The sequence below is a fragment of the Gadus morhua genome, chromosome 11 (assembly GCF_902167405.1).
Source record: "Gadus morhua chromosome 11, gadMor3.0, whole genome shotgun sequence".
In the NCBI taxonomy this organism is placed as follows: Eukaryota; Metazoa; Chordata; class Actinopteri; order Gadiformes; family Gadidae; genus Gadus; species Gadus morhua.
In genome coordinates, this window is record NC_044058.1 from 3530739 (window position 1) to 3548759 (window position 18021).

At 45.9% G+C, this 18021-nt stretch overlaps 4 protein-coding genes across 6 annotated transcripts in view; 2 read left to right on the plus strand and 2 right to left on the minus strand.

Moving 5' to 3' along the window:
- itga10 (integrin, alpha 10) overlaps positions 1–2239 on the plus strand; it is a 44480-nt gene extending 42241 nt beyond the window's left edge. Inside the window, exons 25-30 of one of the 2 annotated variants that reach the window (XM_030369940.1) lie at positions 48–161; positions 371–478; positions 562–675; positions 813–908; positions 1523–1636; positions 1819–2239. In XM_030369940.1, the coding sequence (XP_030225800.1) occupies positions 48–161; positions 371–478; positions 562–675; positions 813–908; positions 1523–1636; positions 1819–1872 (600 nt within the window). In that variant the 3' untranslated portion in view covers positions 1873–2239. Of the gene's footprint in view, positions 1–47; positions 162–370; positions 479–561; positions 676–812; positions 909–1522 lie in introns of both variants that reach the window. The other variant, XM_030369939.1, reaches the window with a different exon arrangement.
- On the minus strand, positions 2111–8012 carry polr3c (polymerase (RNA) III (DNA directed) polypeptide C). 2 transcript variants are annotated; one of them, XM_030369941.1, is made up of 13 exons: positions 7857–8012; positions 7467–7613; positions 7061–7325; positions 6639–6934; positions 6274–6378; positions 5261–5434; positions 5040–5091; positions 4449–4509; positions 4183–4333; positions 3595–3696; positions 3444–3493; positions 3149–3298; positions 2111–2490 (listed from the first exon to the last, which is right to left on the minus strand). In XM_030369941.1, exons 2-13 carry the CDS (start codon positions 7611–7613, stop codon positions 2406–2408), a joined length of 1638 nt encoding a protein of 545 aa, XP_030225801.1. In that variant the 5' UTR covers positions 7857–8012; the 3' UTR covers positions 2111–2405. The 2 variants fall into 2 exon arrangements, with proteins under 2 accessions (XP_030225801.1, XP_030225802.1); XM_030369942.1 differs by having other exon boundaries at positions 7846–8001.
- Positions 8013–8186: 174 nt separating this feature from the next.
- On the plus strand, positions 8187–13165 carry rnf115a (ring finger protein 115a). Its single transcript, XM_030369944.1, has 9 exons — positions 8187–8343; positions 9296–9354; positions 9597–9651; positions 9854–10137; positions 10225–10293; positions 10408–10480; positions 10583–10676; positions 11341–11456; positions 11788–13165. Exons 1-9 carry the CDS (start codon positions 8266–8268, stop codon positions 11905–11907), a joined length of 948 nt encoding a protein of 315 aa, XP_030225804.1. The 5' UTR covers positions 8187–8265; the 3' UTR covers positions 11908–13165.
- On the minus strand, positions 12596–17830 carry gba1 (glucosylceramidase beta 1). Its single transcript, XM_030369943.1, has 11 exons — positions 17441–17830; positions 17152–17343; positions 16763–16909; positions 16538–16671; positions 15894–16066; positions 15704–15793; positions 15444–15591; positions 14889–15113; positions 14271–14434; positions 13983–14099; positions 12596–13898 (listed from the first exon to the last, which is right to left on the minus strand). The coding sequence occupies exons 1-11, from the start codon at positions 17502–17504 to the stop codon at positions 13793–13795; spliced, it is 1560 nt and encodes a 519-aa protein (XP_030225803.1). The 5' UTR covers positions 17505–17830; the 3' UTR covers positions 12596–13792.
- Positions 17831–18021: the final 191 nt, after the last annotated feature.

The window sequence follows — 18021 nt, forward strand, 5'->3', positions numbered from 1 at the left end:
TGTACGTGTGTGGGTGCGTGTGCGTTTGCACGTGTGCGCGTGTGTAGCTGCAGAACCTGGGCTGCTACGCGGTGAACAACATGGAGCTGCGGCTGAACCTGCCTGCGGTGGCCGCGGGGGACAGAGTGTTTATGAACGTCACTGAGGTCTTCTTCCACAACGTGAGTAGTTCTCTGTGGCTCTCTGTATGTGTCTATGTGTGGGACAGAGAGAAATAGATACGACTCGAACACGGTTAGAGAGGGGTGCTCTCTCCTTTCTGTGTGGGTGAGAGACAGTGAAAGCGATCCAGAGGGAGAGAGAACTCTGTTCTCTGTGACTGACGTTTGTGCAGATCTATCGTGACGGTCCCTCACTACCCCTCCTGCAGGCTACTGGGGTGAACTGCAGTGTGCTGAGCGATCTGGCCCGGTTGAAGGGCAGGCAGAGAGACGTACGGCCCCTCCACCCTGAAGACATGCTGCAGAATGACATTCTGGTGAGCAGCAGCCTTTGGTTTCACAGACAACAGCATGTGCCTTTAGTACTAGACTGTAAGTGTGGGCCCGTTTCTGTGTGCAGAACTGCAGCAGGTCCTGGTGCGTAGAGGTGGTGTGTGACGTGCGGCAGCTCCTGAAAGGACAGGAAGTCCTTATTCGCGTCAGTCGCAGGGTTCAAGACGAATTCTTCAGAAAAGTGAGACACACACACTCACACAGACACTGTTTTTGTCTTGTTAAGAGAGCCACAACAGGTATCAGCACAAAGGTAACTTGCATTTGTCACCAGACACCCCCAGCTCTAGTGACATCGGTCTCTGTTTCCCTCACTAGGCCAAGTACAAGTCAGTAAAGGTAGTCGGCACTTATCGCCTGGCAGCCCAGGAGAGTCACCTCATCACCCTGGGGGCAGGCGCTGTCTGGAGAGAGGTAAGGAGCGAACGCAAAGGGTGGTGTGTTTCTCCCTCACAGCTAGCCATCAATACACAGGGTAAACCTGACCACTCATACACCAGGCCTTGGAGCCAAAGAGGATTGTTTCATTCTCCCATCAGTGGCACAAAATGATATCTCCCATTCAAATAATAATTTGATTAGAAAAGAAAGCGTTGTTTTTCAACAGCGATATATAATTTAGGACAATCATAGGTTTATGTCATAACACTAATTATGGGTCTGGTACCAATTTATAACGGGCATGGGTACTAGGCTTATCTTCAATAGTTTAGTCTGCTGCCCATGCCCTGGTACATTAAAGAAGTAGATCCATACGTAGATGGATCCTACGATGCCTCTGGGAGAAGGGTCTATCTGTCTTTTCACAGGGCTCGTATTCAGATTAAACTTGCAACAATTTGCAACCAGTAAAGTTAAAGAAATCAAGTGCAATAATAAATGACAAACATTGGAATCTCTGAAGGATTGTTTTCCCTTTTATTTCACATGTAGTTAGTGTACCTTTTTAAATAACAAAACGCATGATAGAAAGAGAAAAGTATTAAAATAGGTATATTTGTCTCCATCCTCCTCTTTCCACCATCAAGACGGTCTTGGAGGTGCTCAAGGGGCGCGCCATTCCCATCTCACTCTGGATTCTGATTGGTAGCATTATTGGAGGCTTGCTCTTATTGGCGCTAATCATCTTTGTATTATGGAAGGTACGTTTAAATGGCTTTTACCCAATCCGTTTTAAATGGTTCTACATAACTTGTCGATTCTTTGTCCTACTCATCCTATAAGATATATATAAGATATTATTGGATGAGTAGCACTGCAGAAGCAGTGGCTCCTTTCATTGATGGCTGTGATCATTAATGCCCCGGTGTCTCTCGTGATGAAGCTGGGCTTCTTCACACGGAAACAGCCCGAGGAAGAGGAGACCCAGGAGGAGTGAAGCGGTCCGCTGCCATGACAACGGTTGTGATGGTTACCCGAGTGGTCCTTCCCACATGCTGCCAATGACAGTCCCGGGTCCGTCACAGCGCTAGGTCTGGGATCCAGAGCTCTACGCCTCAACTAGGACCTCCAGGACCAGGGGACGTTGGAGGTCCGTCAGGAATGCACTACCCACTATTCATAGGGTCGGGGGCACTTATGTAAATAACTTTTTCTACTTTGTTTTTTGACTCAAGTGCATTAAACAATTGTCCTTTTATTTAATATTCAGACATCATTTTACATTTCAGCACATTACGTTGTCCTATGTCTGTCTCACTGTCTCTGTCCGTCTGTTGTCGAAATTAAAAAGAGTTTGAACAGATGCTCTTGGTTTTACCTTCATTCAGCTGAAGATATACAACTTTATTGTAACTGAAAGAAAAAGGTCAAAAGCAAAAACAAACTGATAAACAACCACAATATCAGAAGGTAGCGAGAAGCTTCGTCTGAATAAGAACGATGGAGATTAAAGTCCCGACAGTAACGCCATCACCGTGTGATCCTAGCAGTGGAGGCCACGTAAGACTTGAGCAGGAAGATGGTCTCATCCACCTGGTTCTCTGCAGAATCCAACCTGGAGATAAACAGATTAGAATAAGGAAATCACTACACCTGTTATTGAGCCAACAACATATACACTGTAGTGACAGTGGCATGGGGGATTTGTTCAGAGTGAAGAGCTGTGTGTGTGAGATGGTAAATAAACACTGTTAAACATTGCACCATTACAGATCACACTAAAATAATAATTTGTTATAATTAAAAAATATAATTGGAACAAGCACACAAACAATGCGGGCAAATGAACGGCACCGACAATGAATGTTGAGTGAATCATATTTATGTACCGTAAAAATGCACACAACTTGATTTAAAAGCAAGAAAGAAGAAAGCTTGCCGGTCGTCCAAAAAAACGAAGTAAAAAAACTGTTCTTATTTAATGAGTGGTGCGTGTGTCTGAGCAGCGTGGGGACAGCGGTTAGTGTTGATACGTTGTCCGGTTGGCATGTACAGTATACTATGAACGCCAGGCGTGTGTCAGTTCCGTTTCCATGTATGACTCTCAATCGCGGGAGCGTTAATGTTAACAGCCATGTCAGGGAGGGCTTTGTTTTTATTTTTACTTTATCAGCGACTAATGGACACTTGGTCGACTTTGCTGAAAGACTACTGGATAGTGGAGCATTAAGGGACAGCCCTAGTTCCTAGGTCCAGTGGGGCTCTGCTCCTACTTGTTGATATGGTGTCTCAGTGACTCCAGCTGCTGCTTCTCAGGGGCGCTGATCATCTCCTCCACCTCAGTAAGCTGCTCAGGCTCCGCACCGCTGGCCTGCAACGACGCCATGATGGCCTCGATTCGCTGGGACTTCTCCAGCAGACGCCTGTCAGTCCGGACAACAGCCAATCAATACATGTGCTTAGGTGCCAAAGAGGTCCTAGTCTGTGCTTTAAAAGGATCCAGGCTCCGGGATAATTTGGTTTTTGAGATATGGATGTGAGAAGCCCTGGCTGTGTTCTTTCACTTACTTGCTCTCCTTGGTTTGGAACAAGCGGCGGTCTATGAGGTTGGCCACGGCCTAAAGGGAGGAAGAGCCAATACCTCAAACAGGAGTCCAACTGAGCCCATTTGGCCAACAACACGATGCTGTGACATCCACAACGTTATGTGGTCATTTACCTTGTAACAGTGCTGCAGCAACATCCTAGCAGTAGCCAGCTGGTTGACAGTGTACAGGTAGAAGGTACGGGAGGGGGCATGGTCCGGGGTCTTGGGGAGTTCCTGGAATCAAAAATCATACACTGCCTTTCAAAAGTTTGGGGGTCACCCAGACAATTTCATGTTTTCCATGAAATCTCATACCTTTATTCAACAGTTTTCAGCTGTGCTAACATAATTGCTCAAGGGTTTTCTCATCATCAAATAGCCTTTTAACACAATTAGCTAAACAATGTGCCATTAGCACACAGGAGTGATGGTTGCTGGAAAAGGCCCTTATGTAGACATTCAATTAAAAATCAGCTGTTTCCAGCTAGAGTGGTCATTTACCACATTAACTATGTCTAGACTGTATTTCTGAATAATTTAATGTTATCTTCATTGAAAAAAACAGTGCTTTTCTTTAAAAAATAAGGACATTTCTAAGTGACCTCACACTTTTGAACGGTTGTGTAATCCAAAAACCCATTCACCGACTCATTCAACAGTGTCTCAAGGGAACGGGAGGCAGGAAGGCCTTCTCTGGATGGTTTGGTTAGGTAGATGTACCTGAAGGAGCACCAGGTTCTCTGACATCAATGTGTACAGCATGTCTTTGGCTTCTTTGGCTGGGATCATCGCAAAGTCCTCCACCTGCTTCTGCTCCAGATGGCGTTTCCGTAGTAACAGACGAAAGATGCGTGCAGACCGGGAGCCAAACCTGTGATTGGAATGAATAGAAGAAAAGAAGGTGGGTGGAATAAATGGCTCCTTAAATGGCATCTTTCAAATCGCTTAGAAAGAAACCACCATGGGCGGTCTACAAAGCAGCGTACTTCTCCTGTACCACGGACTCGAGTGTGGCCCTCGCCAGGTTGGTCAGCGCTTTGTGCAGATCTAGTGCCATGAGTTAAAGATCCCATAGCATGCTATTTGAGGGATAATAATACGATTTGGGCAACCTAGTAGAATAGGGTTACATTGCTGCATGTTAGAAATACCCCTCATCATTCTCACACTATTAATTTCTGCAAAACCAATTTCAGCGTCCTTCAAAAACTTTGTTTAGTATCATGTCACTTTAAGGCCCCCCTCCCGAGTAGCCCAGTCTGCTGTGATTGGTCAGCACGCCGACCCTTTTGCTATCGGTCGAACGCTTTGCGTGTCTGTCGGCAAATTCACATCCCCGCGTAAACATCAGTCTGAGTGCAAAAACTTGTTGAGGGGCGTTCTCGGTGGGCACGAATACTCCCCTGCCTCGGACTTCGATTTTTCTGGCTCAGCATATAAAAAATATGTATATATAGGCCTTTTAACAGAAAAGCAAAGGGAAAAGTCAAAAAAGCACGATATCACACCTTTATAAGAAAATAATTCCCAGCGTGAATCCCATCACAGCGTGGTTCCCTCCTAGATCAAAAGGATACTGACGACATACATTCCTCCTCCGCTGTCTCCCGTCTTCCCCACAAACTCCATCTAGAAAGGAGGATATCATTAGGGAAGCTACAAATATACGTGTATGCATGCATAATATGTCAAATGTACCCAATATTGAGTATAGAACAAAATAAACACACAAACTGAGTAACCGACCAACAGAAACAGTGATTAACATTGCATTTATATGAATCTAGTTCAGTGTTACCGGGTCATCAACCAGCAATGTGAGGTACTGGTCCAAGATGGGCCGGCTGATGCTGTAGTTGGCTGGCAGGGACCTGAAGACCTCATTGGCTGACAGGGCCTGGGTGCAGCTGGCAGAGGGGGTGGTGGTCACCTCACTCATCCTCAGCATGGTTCTCACTATCTCACTGCTCGTCTGGGGTGGACACAGACACATATAGATGAGGCTTCATTGGTGCACTATAAGTATTAGGGGTGGGAAAAATTATCGATTCCTCGCGATTCTAGCTTTTTTTTTTTTTTGCCTGCTGCAACATTCTGTTCGCCAGGGGGGATCATTTTTGTAATTTTAAAATCATTGAATTTATCTTCACTGTGTATTGTTGGCCAATTTGATTTGTCTTGACACGATTGCGATTCAGCCTACGCATAGCATGCGTGCAAACTCACAGCCAGACAAAAGAACTCCTTCTAATTCAAGAGCAGCTTTTCCTTTGATGACATAGAAAAGAAAGATTAGAAATAAAATAAAACTGAAACTGATTTTTTTGCATGCTTCCATATTGTGTTATAATGCAAGCTGCATTGATTATTGCATTGTTCATACAACGTCATATTTGTGACAAAAGCTTTCTCTCATGAAATATTAGATAAGTTAATTCATCGGTTGATGTCTTTAATGATCATCACAAAAGTAGGAAGTGATTAGCAAACTCTGAGTAGCAAACCCAGATATATATATATATTTTTGAAAATCACGCATGGAAATGTACATAAATCGCTTCAGAATCGAATCGTTGACCTCATAATCGGAATCGAATCGTGAGGTGCCAAGGGATTCCCATGCCTAATAAGTATGCAAAGAAAAATTATTATCATCATACAGCGGTATATGTATAACAGGTACAATGGTGTATGTATTTGAATTAGTATTTTTGTACTGGTTTTACCCATTAAGGTCATTGGTCTGAAGACTTTGCGATACAAAGTTAATCTACACTGGACGTTAGTCAACATCCTACAATAAATCCTCACCTGGTCCAGTTTGCTGGCCACGGCGCTTATTATGGTCTGGTCTCTGAAGTGGAGATGAAACCTCTCAAAGTTCACCTGCCAGTAGATACCCTCGTCTCCATGTGTCTGAGAAGTAGATTCAAAACAGTTCACTCATTTTAAATATCCTTTCATACAGAATCCAAATCCTATGTAATCAGAAAGGTTATCACGAATATTCAAGTGTGTGCTTGACAGATAAAAAAATATAGAAATGCATGTGGATAATGTTCTCAGACAAATAACCCAATACCTTGAAACCCAAAACTCAACACAATAAATCAAGACGAGCTTCCCAGGCTTTAGACGATTCTGAACGCTAGGCGGTGTCCCCGTCCTCCACCCACCTGGAGGTCCGTCTTGGCTTTCTTGGTGGTCCCCTGGTCCAAGACCACGTCCTCACCAGAGCGCCTTCGTTTGCCCCGGCCCGCCAGCGAAACGCTAGGCACCAAGTAGCAGTCGGAGAAGCTCTCGGGGGTGGGGGGGCCGGTGCTGACGGGGGCCGCCGGGGCTCCGGGGACCGTCGGAGCGGTGCTGACCGGTGGCACGACCTCCGACACCGGGGGACATCGCTGCAGGAAGTGTGTCTCGACCAGCTTGGAGAAGGTGGAGACCACCTCGTTGTACTCTATGCTGCGACCCTCTAGCAGAGTTAAAAAAACAACAAAAAAAACCGTTATATATTATTATTACTAATAGCCTTGCAGAGACAATCAGAAAACGTGATACATTTGAAACAAGTCACTCCATGAAGGTCTCAGGAACTGACCCTCCATGTTGTGGGTGAGTCGGTCGGCCACCATCTTCACAATACTGCTCATGGTCATGTGGCCCCGCTGAAGCAATTCCTCAATGATCAGCTCTCCCGTATCACTGTAGAGTGTCTTGGCTGTGTATATGTAGCGTGGATAGCGCAGAATCCCCAAGATCCTCTCGCAGCTCGCTTGGTACTCCACAGGACTCCCTGGTCCTTTGCGACCTATGCTGAATCTGCATGCGCCATGCTTCATCAGCACACACAGAGACTTCTTCACCTGGAAAATAGAGAGAAAGGAGGCCTTGTTGTTCGGACGCAAGTCCTTATTACAAACTTGGGACCAACCAGCGTAATTGTATATCTAACTATGAAGACATCCTTAATGGTCGTTTTAGAGGTTAATAATGTGCCAGCATACCAGGTCGATCGGAGTACCACTCTCATTGACGATGGTGCGTAGGTTCTGAGCCCCACTCCTGAGGAGGTGCGTCCCGATCTTCTCCACCACCTCTCCGAAGTGTTCCCGGAGTAGAAGCCCACACAGGCGGGCCTCCTGGGCAGTCATCTGTTTACGAAAATAAAGATGCAGGCAATAAAATAATGATAAAGGCCTGACCAATATGTGTCAAAGTGACACTAGATAGTATAGAATGTAACTGCCACCTTACAAACAGCGACAGAAAATGTGGATGTCAACCGAAAAGGGGGCATTTCGAATGTAAACTGATGAACAAGCCCATGCGCAGGTGACAATCAATGCAAGCCAAACTTAAAGTTTTAATCATGAAATTTTCGACCTTTATGTTACCTTTCCCTCAGTTCAACATGAAGTTAGCTCGGCTACCTTTGCGAAACTCTAATATTTATTTTTAATGATCCGGGTGAGTGTGACAACACATGCGGCCGGGTTGCAGCAGCAACATAACACAACGCAACACTTCCGCCCTCCTCCGATCCAGCGCTATGGCAACCGCGGTGCATGCTGGGCTGCAGCCACGACACAACACAAGACTTTCGCCCGCCCTCTGCTCCGGCTCTCTCATATGACCGCCGCGGTGCTTGCCGGGCTTCCGCCACGACGCAACGCAACACAACACTTCCGCCCTTCTTCTCCTGCTCTCTCATATGACCGCCGCGGTGCATGCCGGGCTGCCGTCCGAGCGCTGTCTTCATATCGCTGGAGGACCGACGTCAGTGTTTGTGCTATTTAGGGGAAGATGGCGGAGGCTGCGGCTCTACCCCCTCATCGGTTCTTCTGTCACTGTTGTAAGGGAGAAGTGAGCCCCAAGCTCCCGGTAAGGCGGCCCCTTTGTCTCTCTTATTGAGTCATTATTAATACTTTACCTTTTCATAGATGACATGATGTAGGAATAACCACAGTATCAGCTGCTAGCTCGCTGCTCGGTAGCCAGCTAGCTGTGGCCCTCGGTCAGGAGCTGTGGCCCTCGGTCCTCAGGATCGTTCTCCGGGGCTCTCGTTTGTTTTCCTAAACACCGAGACGTTGCCGGGGTCGTCCCGTTGTTCATAGCCGACGCTGGGTCCTCGGCGGTGGTCGTTATTTTCATTGTACAGTGCTAGGACCCGGGACAAGGGCTGGTGTTGATGGCACTCAATCTGGTCGATGTTGTGTTCTGCAAACAACCAAACAAACAGTGGAGATGTGTCGTTGTATTGCCTTTAAAACAGCGTAATGTGTCCGTCAAGGGTGCCCTCTGCGATCCTCTGCTTCTTGGGCTCTTTCCTTTGGTAACACTCAAGTCGTCATGAGTTGGTATGTGCTTGCTTCATGCTTTGTTTCGTTCCAATAACGAAAGCAACATCAAAAGGCTTTAAATTAACCTTGTCAATCGCTTACATCCACACTCTAATTTGTATAGTTAGTAGTAGACAGTTGCCCTCCTCCAATATAGATTATTTCCCACTGTATTGTGTGTTTACTGTAGGCCAGTTTGGTTTTACTTTCCTTCCCAGAAGGTACGTTTCGAACTGTCGGAGTTTCCCTGCTATTTTTATATGCATGCCAAAGCTACACTGGCCTGCCATGGTTTTGGTCATAGCATGCTGTTTAAAATAAAATAAAGCAAAACGCATCCTGCTTGTGTCCATGTCCTTACACAAATAACATGGATATCAGTGATATAGACTTTGTGTTGACAAAGTATGTTATGGTTGTTGTGTTTTTATGCTTGCATTATACCTTTTTTATGTCCACCAACCACTTAAAATATATCTTTTTTGACTTTCTAGGAATATATTTGTCCAAGATGTGACTCGGGATTCATAGAGGAAGTAACAGAAGACTCCAGGTATTATTTTCATGTTTTCATTTTCATTGATCTATTGGTGAACAATTAGTGTTGGATTTATACAAAAGTGTTATTTATTTGGTGCCTCGCCTCATGCTTGTTTGTGTGGTCTGAGCTTGTGTCAGATTCCGCTCAACACTGTCCTTGAATGCATCTTCCACTGTTATAGGTAGGATAAGGTAGAGTGCTCAGTGCATGTTGCTAATGATGTGTTTTGTCCCCTTGTTTGTCATGTCCCTCAGTCTCCTGGAGGGTGGCGCTATTGGAATCGATGACACAGCCACACAGTTTGCAGAGGTATGTGTTGTGCTTCAGGACTCCATTGGGAGAATGTCAGGCTGGCCCATTTAGAACAGAAAGGAGGATTCTTGGATATGAATTGTGTTGCATTGCAACTTCTTCTTCTCAAGTCCATTTTCCCCGTATCCCCTTGTCATCTTCCTTTGTTCATTACATTTCTGCTCTTCTGCTCTCCTTTTGTCCATCTCCACCTCTTTAGTTATGGCACCTGCTGTTTGTGGACCGGCCTTTCACAACGGATGGCGACAGCCCAGATTCCGAGCCCAGGGTCCCTGGAGGGGGTCTGGGTGGTCTCAGCGGGCTAGGCGGGCTCGGAGGGGGGCCCATCGGGGGTTCGGTTCCGGCGGGTCTAGGGGGTCCCATCGGGGGTCCGTTTGGGTCTGGGGAACACTGGGGGCCGGGGCGTCCCCCTCGCCTGCACAGCCAGCGGAGGTACCGGTCCAGAGGCAGCAGCAGACCAGACCGGTCTCCTGCGGTGGAAGGGTGAGTCAGCCTCACGCCTCAAACACCCGCCTCCACCCTGTCATCAGCTCATGTGGTTCCCCTTAATGCTTGTTCTTTAATATTTAGGATTGTACAACAGTTTCTGGCGGGTCTGTTTGTCAACTCTGGAGTCGCCGGGTCACCCCCTATATCATGGTATGTCCAAACTGTTCTTGGAATCCAATTAGCTATTGCTAGTGGTAGCTAATGGTAAATCATGTGACAGTCCTAGCCTTCTGCTATATGTTGATTATTACACTGTTCTTCCAGGACAGGGATGCTGCACTCTAACCCGGGGGACTATGCTTGGGGACAGGGAGGACTAGACGCCGTAATAACGCAGGTAGACACAATGCCCACATCAGTTTTTTCTTATCAGTGGCATATTTTTCTTTTGATGGATTTGAAATGTTAACAGTGCTTTTATTTCATGACGTGCGTGCAGCTGTTGGGACAGTTTGAAAACACGGGTCCGCCTCCAGCAGAGAAGGACAAGATCTCCTCCCTCCCCACCGTCCACGTCTCTCAGGAACAAGCAGGTCAGCCCCATGCCGTCTCCATTCAGACACAGGACTAGAACGGACTAAATGCTGACCTTGATGGGTTCAGTGTGCTCTCATTCCCTGTATGAGCGCCTTGTATCTCCTTCAGTTCTCATTCTATCAGTGGATATAAAACGACAACATGTAAACATATTAATTGTGCAATAGAGACTATTAAACTACCATTATGAACTAGCACAGGAATCAGTTATATTATGAACACCATTTCTATGAATATATATATACCTGTCACAACTCTTTTTCCTCAATCGTTTTTGCCAGCTAGGCTCCTCAAAATGTGTCCTATTTCTCTGTACAGCACCATCAGCAATGAGACCTTGCGGGGCAGGTGCTATCTGACTCACTAGGATGTCCTCAGACTTCTGCATGATCTTGCATTGCCTCCTGCCCACGTAGCCCACAATTTTGTCAACTGACGGTGTCTTATTACTATTTATTTCTGGGGTCAGTCACGATATTGGAATGAACCACTGGTTGAATCGATCTATGTCTGATCATGACACACCAGGACTATAAATCACAATATTAATTCTGTAATTGGCCATACATTACATAGCCGCTGCCTTTAGTTGAGCATTAACTCCATAATGTCTACGTGATGCTTATTAATGTCCTGTCCCACTGTTTTGTGTGTGTGCAGACTGCAGTATGGAATGTCCTGTTTGCAAAGAGGACTTCTCAGTCGGGGAGCCTGTGAGACAGCTACCCTGTAATCACTGCTTCCATTCAGACTGTATAGTTCCCTGGTTGGAAATGGTAAGAGCCTTGGACAACACCTTATGACCTTAGGAAAGGGCTGTCGCAGTGTTGTGCTGGAATGTGCTGTATTTGGCAAGTTAATGGCTTAAAAGCATCGGATTGCTGGGAAGAATTGGAAGAAAATATGTATAGGGTCATCCACAGCATCGATACATTTTGTAAGTCAAAGCAAAAATCCAACTAGAGTAAGCTCTCTGTATTATGTTGGCATCTAGTCAGTTTGTTGCTACTGCATTGGTAATGTTAAAAGGGCTCAGTAAGCTCCAGGTACAATTTGAGAAAAACTAACTTGAGGTGTTTTCAATGCTCTCCTCTCCTTCCCTGACAGCATGACACGTGTCCAGTGTGCAGGAAGGGCTTGAATGGAGAGGACAGCACTAGCCAGCCTCCCCCAGAGTCCCCCTCCCTCGCCACGGACTCGAGAACACAGGAGAGATGGTCCTTCTGAGTCGCACACATTCCCTTCTTCCCCCCCCATCTATGTTCACAGAAGTACCCATTTCTTCTCCTCTCCCCTTCATCACTACTACAAAAAATAAACATTTGCTTTGGTTTTTCCTTGACATATTCCTATAACCATGTAGTCTGGACACACGCGCTGTGCTACATGTTTTCCTCTCATACTGACCTCGACGACCAGCCCAGGTGCAGTATATCTCGCCGTCGATTTCCAGAGAGAAAACTAAGTTGATTCCTCTGTGTCCTCTCACCATACCGTATGTTTTATTTTTCCAGCCTGAAAATTGCACTGCTGTAATACACTGTCATGGAAGCTCTCTCTGTATTCCACATGTTTTGTCTCTCTTCTGCGCTCAGCCTACACTCTGCTGAAGTTGAGTCTCCTAAAGTCTTATGTTCTACATCAGACACAACCCTTTTGCATTGGTTTATCTGTTTTCCTCCAAGAAAATTATGGAAAATAATGGCTTTACGGAGGGCCACCGACAGAGGTTGTGAAGGGTGTATTAGGGTAAAGGTATGGTCTTGTCTTTGGTGACATCTGAAAGACTTAAAGGTTTTTTTAAGGAGAAGGCGTGCCCAGGGTCTTCCAGATAAAGAGTAAACCCTGTTTTGTTTTGTCTGTCATTAACATCCAGGCGTTTGTTCTGCTGTATATATTATATAAAAAAAAGAAGTCATCTCTGCTCATCATTTTATTAATTGGTTAACAACTTGTCTTTTCTTTCACATTTTTATCACTTTTTTATGTAAATACTTTTAGTCCAATTTATGGTTTGAAATGAATAAACACGGCGAATGAAAAAAAAAGTGAAATCTGATTATCAAAATATGTATATTATATATATGAAAAAATGTGTATGATGTTATAATAAATTGGAACAAATGTTGTATTTGGCTGCAGTACTTCCTGTACATTCATCCGATTTATCCATGCCCAAACATCGTTTGCGTGTAATCAACCCTTGAAACAACCTGTATTTTCAGATTTAGCCTACATCCTGCTGTCTGTGTTATTAATGGTTGACAACACCAAATGGGCAGCAGCTTTGATGGATCCTTTAGAACAGACCCCATTAATTTCCATCACTACTCCTATAAATAAATGGGCAATTTTCCATGCAATAGGTAATTACATTGACAAATCAGTTCCCATTGTTTTCTCAACAAAACAGTGTATGAACAGTATGCAAATTATGTACATTATAAAAATAATAAAGAGAATGTCTGGCTGCAGGCACACTTTACAGTTTTGATTAAATCATTAGTACCAATGCGTACCATTAGTATGCCTTGTATCCAAAACCCTAGAACAATCCTAATGGGTTTGCATTCAGTTTTCACTGTCTTCCCTTCAGTTTATTCAAAGTCAGCAGGTTTTTTCCAATGTCTTAATTTCAAGTATTCATTTGAGCTGCAACCTTTTTAAGATAGCTGAGATTAGGCTTACATTTTTGGTATTTATTTGTGGCAAAACCAAACCTATGTCCTCTTGATGCCCTTTACACCTTAGTCCAGTGTCTGTGCATCCCTTGTGGTTGCAGGCAAGTTTAACAGTTGACATGTTAAACATGTGATGTTAAGTACAGTGGGCTTGTCAGTGTGTTTATTGTGTGTACATCAGGTTGTGTTTGTAGGGGTGTCTTTTCATTGTGTGTGTTTTGTGTACATCAGTTTGTGTTTGCGTGGGTGTCTTGTCAGTTTGTGTTTTGTGTTTGTGTGGGGGACTCATGTCAGTGTGTGTGTTGTGTGTACATCAGGTTGTGTTTGTGTGGGTGTTTTGTCAGTGTGTGTGTTTTGTGTGCATCAGGTTTTGTTTGCATGGTAGTCATGTCAGTGTGTGTTCATCAGGTTGTGTTTGTGTGGGTGTCATGTCAGTGTGTGTTCCAGGCGAGTGTCAGCAAAGATCTAGGGGGCGCTGTAGAGGGAATGAAGCCCACCGAATGGTCCCACACCTCAAACTGGACCTCCAATGCTGACCTATAACACACAGACACACACAATCCTGATTCTCACATCAGTTTCTAGGGTTAGGGTTATCGACCACATATCCCCGACCCCTACCGGTTCAGTATGATCAGCACCACAGAGCCATCTGGTCTGATGAAGGCCGAGAACTCAAGGGCGGTCTCTTTACTGGCGGACAAGCCTACTCTGCGAGACCCCTTGAGCAGGAACTTACTATGGACCACAGAAATAACATGTTAAGAAGGAATTATAATCATGGACAATTCAAGGCGTAAGAAATTAAAGTTGCCCCAAATGAGCAGACTAGAAAATATGCATCACTAAACACTAGAGGTCCACTACTCCTCCCATCTCATACAACACATAACAGTAGTTGGGTGTTACCTGAAGTGAGCCATACTGTAGAAGGACGGCTGCTTGTAGAACACATCTTGTTTTTGGTTCACTATGATGGGACTGTCCACAAAGTTATTGACCCAGTTTGGTCCACCGCCCGGGTCCAAGGCAAGGTTCCAGTCGGTCCAGCCGACCACATAGTGGTTAAGGTCCTTGAGGTCAACCACACAGAGAACAATCACACCAGGCACAGGGAAGGGCCCAGCGTGCGGTTTCCCATGTCCTATGGGGATGGCACACGCACACTAAATCCCTTGTGATGCCATTCAAACTGCTGAACCAAATGAAGGCAGACAAGGTAACAATGTGCCCTCCTTGGCTGTGGAAAGCATTCGGAAGAGTGTGTCATATATTTTTCACACTGATATTTTACTTATACTCTCAGGGCAGGGTAGTGTAGTTGTTTGGGTATGTTGTTCAAGGTATTGGGTAGGTTCCAACTCCATTCAGCATTCTTCAACAAGATCCCTAACCTCTACCTGCTCTTTTATGACCCATATCTGACTTCAAAAATCGCTTTTGATACGGCCCGCTCCTCAACAGCTAAACAGGGCCGTCCAACACAGGTAACTGGAGCCAGAGTGGGAGGCCACTGAGGCCGCCTACCTGGAGGATGCTAGCGGCATACTGCTCCGCCCTCTCCCAGCTGCCCAGCTTCACCCCTCTGTCCACCGGGCTCCAGCCGGCGCAGGCCTCCGTGCCGAACAGGTAGTACTCTGGGAAGAGGTGGTGGGTGGTGCCCAGGCTTATCTCTGCGGGGACGAGGCTGTCCAGGTACCAGTGGACCGCCACGCCGTGTATGTAGCGCCCCGCCTCAACGTCACTGAGGACCTGGGGGGAAACAGGGGCATTTAAATGTCTCTGAAACTAATCAGCGAATGTCTGGTATTTTTACATCATAAATCGGAAATTTTAAATAAATCTACTGTTGACTAATCCATTTACTGAAATAATCAGTACTGTTAAACATTTATCAGGCACAAATACCAAACAGTTGCAGCTGAGAGAGTCAGGAATGATCTGCTTTAGATTATACAATGAATACTAAAGTTTTTCTTGGCTGCCAATTAAGGGCTATGGTAAAAATAATTGATTAGTTGCAGGCAGCAGGCAGCAGCTCTATGCTGCTCTGCCCTGTTAGACTGTGTCTGGTGGTCTCACCACTTTAGCCCAGTGGGGCAGCAACAGCCGGTTGTCGTCCAGAATGAGGATGTGTGTGTGGGGGTGAATGGAAGCCATGACAGCAGGGCCCAGGTCCATAGCCACCCAGTCTCTCTGCTCCTCCGCCGTGAAGCCCATGGCCTGGAAACTGTAGGGACACATAACCATGAACACATCAGTCCTTCTCTTCCTCTAGATAAACCGGGTAGATACCTATGGTCATTGAAGTTGAGCGGTTGCAAAAAACTGCAGTGGATGACCTGTAGTTTGTCATTTGTCCAGCAGAGGGCTCATTCCCACTGGTCAAGGCCCAGAACGACAGATTGTGCTTAGCATACTCCTCCAGGAACCTACAGGAGGAGACACACACGTCATCCGGTCCTCTCGCATCTTGTTATGTCTTGTCTTACTGGGGTCCAGCAACATATATTCACGTCTGCATGTTGTTACCTAACGTAGTACTGAGCCCAGGTCTTGTGCTCCTTGCCCCCCGGCCGCCCTTTGAGGGACCCCTTCCCCGTCAGTGCACCGTTGGTCTTCAGCCAGGCGGGGGCGCTCCAGGCGCTGGCCAGCAGGGCCAGGGGCTGGGGGGACATGGCCTGAGCCCGCTGCAGCAGGGGGATCTGGACGGAGAGAGACTACAGGTGAGACGGGTGCTGCAGGAGTAGTGTGTGTGTGTGTGTGTGTGTGTGTGTGTGTGTGTGTGTGTGTGTGTGTGTGTGTGTGTGTGTGTGTGTGTGTGGTGTGTGTGTGTGTGTGTTATAGGGAGCATGTTCATCTGGAAAAGGAGATGTTTCCTGTACCCTTAATGATGCATTCCCATAACAAGATGTTTGTTGGTCAAATAGTTGTTGGATAATTCATCACATTTGGTTCCTAAAATGATATTAACTTGTAATGTGGAATCAAATAAAGTACATAAAATGTGTGTGTGTGTGTGTGTGTGTGTGTGTGTGTGTGTGTGTGTGTGTGTGTGTGTGTGTGTGTGTGTGTGTGTGTGTGTGTGTGTGTGTGTGTGTGTGTGTGTGTGTGTGTGTGTGTAAGAGAGAGATGGAGAGTGAGTGAGTGCACGAGTGAATGAAAGAGTGAGGAACCTTCATGTTGGTATCTTCTGGGGCTAGAGTGAAGTTCTCCAGACCGTAGTCTCCAGGTGTGTCTGCGTACGTGTACAGACGTAGGGAGAAGTCACAGCTGGCCATGGGCACCCGCACAACAGTGTAGCCAATACCTACGGAACACATACCATGAACAATGACTATTGAGCCATTATATCGATGGGACATGCATAGATGTAAGGATCATGTGTTCTCTTGACCCACCGTCAGGGGAGAAGTACTGGCGCAGGAGCTGGTCCTGGGTGGCGGGGGAGAGGGACAGAATGTTCACAGCAGCGCTATCTGTCATGGCCCCTCCAAAGCCCCGGACCTCCTGATACTTCTCGAAAGGAACGATAGTTAGCCTGAGACCTGGAAGACATAGGAACATAGGTTTAAGTCAAGGTGTACAGTGCAGATACGCCAAGTTTCATGTCATATGCACAATAAATTCCATCAGTGGAAGTAGTTCATTGTCAAGAAATTCTGGTATCCTCCACTGTTTAACCTAACGATATTGATCGTCTTGTGGGTTATTAGTTCAAGCCACTTGTTATGACCATTGGCGGTATAGAAGAGGCTGTACCCTATTCACCCTCCCATCTGCTACTCACCCACTGCAGTGCTATTCTTGATGACTTGGCCATGGACCTGTTCCAGCCGGCTGCCCGCCTTGCTGCTCAGGTAGGCGGTGAACTGGCCCAGTGAGGGCACAATCAACGGCCCCACGCTGTCACAGTATGTGGAATTACACTCGCACACCACAGAGCCATGGCCAAAGTCTCGGGGCAGACACCTATTATCTCCTGGACAAATACAAACACATTTGTATCGATTCAAATATCAATCCTACCTAAGAAATGTTAATTGACAAATATGATGAGTCAAATAGTGCTGGCTTACCTGAGGAAAGCGTAAATGCAGTCATGAGTACCATAACCAAAATGTCTCTTTCTAACAGAGACATTGTGTCTACAACGAAGGGTTCGCAGTGAGCTCCTAATTACAGTCTGACTATAAAGTAGAACTGACTTCACATCTCTTCCTGCGTCAGCTCAGTTATCCAATGAAGTGCAGACGATCTTGTTGCAGACTCACACGTTTCATCCTCCAACAGAGGTCCAACCTGCCCACTAAAATTCGAGACTTGCCCTTCAATTACATTGAACGCATACATTCACATGCTTTTGGGAGTTTCTCTCGTTGGTTTCTCTTGATTTGTTTTGCCAGAGTTGTGCTGGAGGTGGAGGATCCGATCAGGTGATCTCCAGTAACGACACGTGATCAACTGCACGATTTGCGTCCACCTCCAGGGGGAGCTGGAGTGTATTTTGACTTGTTCCATGATATCTGATCCACTTCTCCAAGATGGTTTCTTATCATAGGCAAACCCCTTATTTTTCATGCTTTGCATCATGGAATATAATATGGTAGTGTATTTGATTATAGGTTGGATGGTTGTAATGTGCCACTGACAAATAACC